Source organism: Lupinus angustifolius, unplaced genomic scaffold, assembly GCF_001865875.1.
Source record: "Lupinus angustifolius cultivar Tanjil unplaced genomic scaffold, LupAngTanjil_v1.0 Scaffold_838, whole genome shotgun sequence".
In the NCBI taxonomy this organism is placed as follows: Eukaryota; Viridiplantae; Streptophyta; class Magnoliopsida; order Fabales; family Fabaceae; genus Lupinus; species Lupinus angustifolius.
Genome location: NW_017728161.1, coordinates 2060 through 3509, shown reverse-complemented (window position 1 = coordinate 3509; position 1450 = coordinate 2060). Strand labels below are relative to the sequence as shown.

At 32.4% G+C, this 1450-nt stretch overlaps 1 protein-coding gene across 1 annotated transcript in view; it reads right to left on the bottom strand.

Moving 5' to 3' along the window:
* Positions 1–868: 868 nt before the first annotated feature.
* The window catches only part of LOC109341898 (salicylate carboxymethyltransferase-like), a 2336-nt gene continuing 1754 nt past the window's right edge, over positions 869–1450 (bottom strand). The window contains exon 3 of the mRNA XM_019579870.1: positions 869–1377. Within this exon, the coding sequence (XP_019435415.1) occupies positions 1003–1377 (375 nt within the window). The 3' untranslated portion in view covers positions 869–1002. The remainder of the gene's footprint in view (positions 1378–1450) is intronic.

The following is a 1450-nucleotide window of genomic DNA, read 5'->3' as shown; positions in this document are numbered from 1 at the left end:
AACTGATTTGACAATGCCAACAAAATTGCAACAACGAGAGATAAAAAAAGTAAAAACACACGGATTCTACAAAAGGGAAAGCCTAACAAAAAGGGAGAAACACAAGGATGGAAAATTCACTTTCGATATCTTCTAAGTGTTTTTTAAACTCTTTGTAATATGATTGTTGTGGGGTGGTAAAGACGATAATGAATGAGTATCGTGAGAAATTGAGTTGAATGAAATTTGTGGGAAAATGAGTTTAATGAAGGCAAGTCTATTGGGAAGATGAGTGTTATGGGAAGATGATGTCATCAGAAGATGAGTATCGTAACAATGTGAGTCTTGTGGGAATGTGAGTGTCGTGTGAAGTTTTTTGAGTCATAGGAAGGTTTTATGAGTTTTAGCGTATGAGCAAATAAGTATGTGATGTTTTGTGTTCAAATATTTGAAAATTAGATATTCAACAGTTCTGACTAAAACAAGCAATGTTGAATGTGAGACTATTAATAGCACTCAGTGAAGCAAACATTACTAAATGTGTGAGAATTAATAGAACTTTCTTCACTGAGTGTTGTTGAATGCTTGAGTCATAGAATCAACAACACTCAGTGAAGCATACACTGGTTGATTATATATGTGCCTATCAAATATAACAACAGTTTTCACTGAGCGATGTTGGTTTTTATCTGCCTATCATTTAATTGTGTTCTACACAGGTATGTCGTTGAATGTGCATTGTTAGATGTGAATTATAGCGTGATAGTATTTCCCTTCTTGATGCCAAATATATAAAACAATAATATAAATCCTTTTTACAGAGAGATGGTAGATAAAGTGGGATAAAATAGGTTGTTCCTAAATTATTCAAATATTGGTAGATCAATTCAAGCACAAATTTAACATCCTTAAATTTTATTCATCATAAGCATAATATAAACCAAACAAACAACTATCATGGTATGGTTGGAGACATATTTCTTTTAGAAACCATAGCTATATATGCAAACTTCATCTTGAAAATTATTTTCTAGTCAATAATATGGTAACATAGATGAACACAATTTTCTCATTGGACATGTGATCATTCAAGATTTCTTGGTAGCGGCTAAAAACCTCTTCAATGATAGCTTCTCCAAAGTGACTAACCAACAATGGTTCAGTTCCAGCCCTTATGCATTGTGCCACATTGTATGCACCATCATTGAATGATTCACAACTTTGAGATTCATACTCTAAAGTGTTCCAAGTATCATAAGCATTCAGATTCACTTCAGACACCTCCAAGAGATTAATGGTGAATGATCCTTCTTTGAGAACTTCTAATTTTACTTCAGATGGAGACGGGGTATAATAAGGGATATTGAAAGTATCAATTTCCTTCTCTTTTATTTTCCCCTGCATGATATAAGAAACAAATTCACATTCATCTTGCCATATTAATGTATGTATATATATATATATATATATA